Genomic DNA, 3,827 nt, shown 5'->3' with positions numbered 1-3,827 from the left:
CAGGTAGATGAGAGTAAACCAGTTGATGTGCTGTATATGGATTTCAGCAAGGCGTTCAATAAGGTTCCCCACAGTAGGCTATTGTACAAAATGCGGAGGAATGGGATTGTGGGAGATATAGCAGTTTGGATCAGTAATTGGCTTGCTGAAAGAGGATAGAGGGTGGTGGTTGATGGGAAATGTTCATCCTGGAGTCCAGTTACTAGTGGTGTACCGCAAGGGTCAGTGTTGTGTCCACTGCTGTTCGTCATTTTTATGAACGACCTGGATGAGGGCGTAGAAGGGTGGGTTAGTAAATTTGCAGACGACCCTAAGGTCGGTGCGGTTGTGGATAGTGACGAAGGATGTTGTAGGTTACAGAGAGGCATAGATAAGCTGTAGAGCTGGGCTGAGAGGTGGCAAATGGAGTTTAATGCGGGCAAGTGTGAGGTGATTCACTTTGGTCAGAGTAACCGGAATGCAAAGTACTGGGCTAATGGTAAGATTCTTGGTAGTGTAGATGAGCAGAGAGATCTCGGTGTCCAGGTACACAGATCCTTGAAAGTTGCCACCCAGGTTGACAGGGTTGTTAAAAAGGCATACAGTGTTTTAGCTTTTATTAATTGAGGGATTGAGTTCCGGAAGCAGGAGGTTATGTTCCAGCTGTACAAAACTCTGGTGCGGCCGCACTTGGAGTATTGTGTACAGTTCTGGTCACCGCATTATAAGAAGGATGTGGAAACTTTGGAAAGGGTGCAGAGGAGATTTACTCGGATGTTGCCTGGTATGGAGGGGAGGTCTTACGAGGAAAGGCTGAGGGACTTGAAGCTGTTTTTGTGAGAGAAGAAGGTTGAGAGGTGACTTAATAGAGACATACAAGATAATCAGAAGGTTAGATAGGGTGGACAGGGAGAGCTTTTTTCCAAGTATGGTGACAGCGAGCACGAGGGGACACAGCTTTAAATTGAGGGGTGATAGATATAGGACAGATGTCAGAGGTAGTTTCTTTACTCAGAGAGTAATAAGGGTATGGAATGCTTTACCTGCAACGGTAGTAGATTCGCTAACTTTAAGTACATTTAAGTCATCATTGGACAAGCATATGGACGTACATGGAATAGTGTAGGTTAGATGGGCTTCAGATTTGTATGACAGGTCAGCGCAACATCGAGGGCCGAAGGGCCTGTACTGCGCTGTAATGTTCTATGTTCTATGTTCTGTGATGTGCAGGTTAGGTGAATTGGCCATGGGAAATTGCCAAAGTGTTCAGGGATGTGCAGGTTAGGTGCATTAGTCAGGGGTAAATGTAGAGGAATGGGTCTGGGTAGGTTACTCTTCAGAGGGTCAGTGTGGACTTGATGGGCCAAAGGGCCTGTTTCCATACTGTAGGGAATCTAATCTAATCTAAAGGACATTAGTGAACAACGACAATCATGTAAATCCAGATTCTTGTTGAATTCAAACTCCCCCATCATGCCAGCGTGGGATTTGAACCCAGGTCCCCAAAACATCCAGGCTTCAGTGAAATTATCAATGGGCAACCATCCCTCTCGGGACTGGTTTAAAATCAGGGAAGGCATGAGAGAGGCTGGAACTGTGCCTGGCCTGGAATGATTCAGCTCGGAAGAGACACTCGATAGGCTGGAACTGTTCCCTTACCAGCAGCGAAGGCGAAGGGGGTGGTAATTGAAGTGTACCAAGTTATGGGGGGCCATTTCCCCTGAGCAGGATGTTCAATAACCAGGGGGCACTGTTTTAGGGTAAGGAGTAGGAGATTTAGAGGAAATTTGAGGAAAGTTATTTTCACCCAGAGGATAGTGGGTACCTGGAACTAACTGCCCAAAAGGGTTGGAGAGGCAGGAGCCAACAAGACATTCAAAAATATTTCGATGAGCCACAGGGTAATGGCCAAGTGTAGGAAAATGGGATTAGGTGGATGCTAATCCCACAATGGGTCAAAGAGGGTCTTCAATTTGCAATAGAGAGACATGGAATCAAACAGCAGAAATAGCCCTTCAGTCCAACTCTTCCACGCTGACCAAGTTTCCCAAACTAAACTAAACTAAACTGGTCCATATCCCTCTAAACCTGTCCAAATGTCTTTAGACACTGTAACTATACTCAGATGCACCACTTCCTCTGGCAGTTCATTCCACATATAAACCACTCTGTGTGAAAATGTTGCCCCTCAGGTCCCTTTTAAATCTTTCTCCACTCACCGTAAAATTATGTCCCCTCCCTTACCCTGGGGAAACAATCTTTTCTAGTCACCTTATTGATGCCCTTCATGATTTTATAAATCTCTATAAGGTCAGCTCTCAACCTCCTACACTCTGGTGAAAAAGTCTCAGCCTATTCAGCCTCTCCTTATAACTCGAACCCTCCAGTCCTGGTTACATCCTGGTAAGTCGTTTCAGAACTCTCTCCAATTTAACAATATCCTTCCTGCAGTAGGGTAACCAGAACTGTACACAGTACTCCGGAAGATGCCTCACCAATGTCCTGTACAACCTCAACGTGACATCCCAACAACTATACCCAATGTCTGAGCAATGAAGGCCAGTGTGCTAAATGCCTTCTTAACCATCCTGTCTACCTGTGATGCAACTTCCAGAGAATTATGTACTGAACCCCTAGCTCTCTCTGTTCAACAGCACTACCCAAGGCCTCACCATTAACTGTATAAATCCTGCCCTTGTTCATTTTATCAAAATGCAGCACCTCACATTTATCCAAATTCAACTCCATCTGCCCCTCCTCAGCCCATTGCCCCAATTAATCAAGGTCATGTTGTAATCTTTGATAACCCTCTTCGCTGCCCCCCATCCTGCCAATTTTGGTGTCATCTGCAAACTTACTAACCGTGCTGCCTAAACTTTCATCCAAATCATTTACATAAACAACAAACAAATCCCTGTGGAACACCACTGGTCACAGCCTCCACCCTGTGCGGGGGTGTGGGGTGGCGGGTATGAAAGAAACTGGATTAGGAGTGCATTAGGAAAGGGGGCAGCTGGGTTTGGGATGACTGAGAGTTAGGGAGGGTGGACTGTGAGGGATTCATGGGGTTGTATAGTAGCAGCTCCCTGTCTCAGAGTTCCTTACCAGGCTTGTTGCACGTGTTTGCTCGGCCAGGTCAGACGGCAGTTGTGAGCTCTGCTCCTGTTGGCCTTGAGGAAGGGGTGCAGCAGATTGTAGACGGGATATGGGATCATGATGACAATGGACAGAAGCCAAGTGATAGCGATGACACGGTAAGCGTGGGAGCGAGTCTGCCAGACGCGGGATTTCAGTGGGTTACAGATAGCACTGTATCGCTCAATAGCGATAGCCACCAGACTGAAGGTGGAGACACTGACCGAGATTCCTGTAAAAAGACACTCAGCGTCAACCTCTGGGAAAGTGAAACCTCGAACAGCAACCAGATTCCAAGGCAACACTGCCCACATCACACCCACAGGCAGTGTACTTCATCTCGCCTCCCCTTCACACCCCCTCTCCCTCCCACTCCCACTCCCCAACCCATTCCACCCCATCCCCATCCACACCCCATCCTCCTTCTCCTCCTGCTGTCCCTGTCCTGGGGGGGACAGTGCAGAGGGAGCTTTACTCTGTATCTAACCCCGTGCTGTCCCTGTCCTGGGAGTCCTTGATGGGGACAGTGTTGAGCAAATGTAAGTATTTATTGAAGGGATTGAGGCTGTTATTGAGAGAGGGTTGAGGTAGTTATTGAGGGAGTTTGAGGCTGTTATTGAGGAGGGTTTGAGGCTGTTATGAGGCTGTTATTGAGGAAGTTTGAGGCTGTTATTGAGGGGAGTTTGAGGTTGTTATTAAGGGAGTTTGAGCTG

At 47.3% G+C, this 3,827-nt stretch overlaps 1 protein-coding gene across 1 annotated transcript in view; it reads right to left on the bottom strand.

The window, feature by feature from the left end:
• Positions 1 to 3,428, bottom strand: part of LOC122546929 (cholecystokinin receptor-like) — an 8,233-nt gene extending 4,805 nt beyond the window's left edge. The window contains exon 1 of the mRNA XM_043685539.1: positions 3,085 to 3,428. Within this exon, the coding sequence (XP_043541474.1) occupies positions 3,085 to 3,428 (344 nt within the window). The remainder of the gene's footprint in view (positions 1 to 3,084) is intronic.
• Positions 3,429 to 3,827: the final 399 nt, after the last annotated feature.

This window comes from Chiloscyllium plagiosum, unplaced genomic scaffold, assembly GCF_004010195.1.
Source record: "Chiloscyllium plagiosum isolate BGI_BamShark_2017 unplaced genomic scaffold, ASM401019v2 scaf_10276, whole genome shotgun sequence".
Taxonomy (NCBI): domain Eukaryota; kingdom Metazoa; phylum Chordata; class Chondrichthyes; order Orectolobiformes; family Hemiscylliidae; genus Chiloscyllium; species Chiloscyllium plagiosum.
Note: the sequence above shows the minus strand (reverse complement) of the source record. Positions and strands in the feature narration are given on the sequence as shown.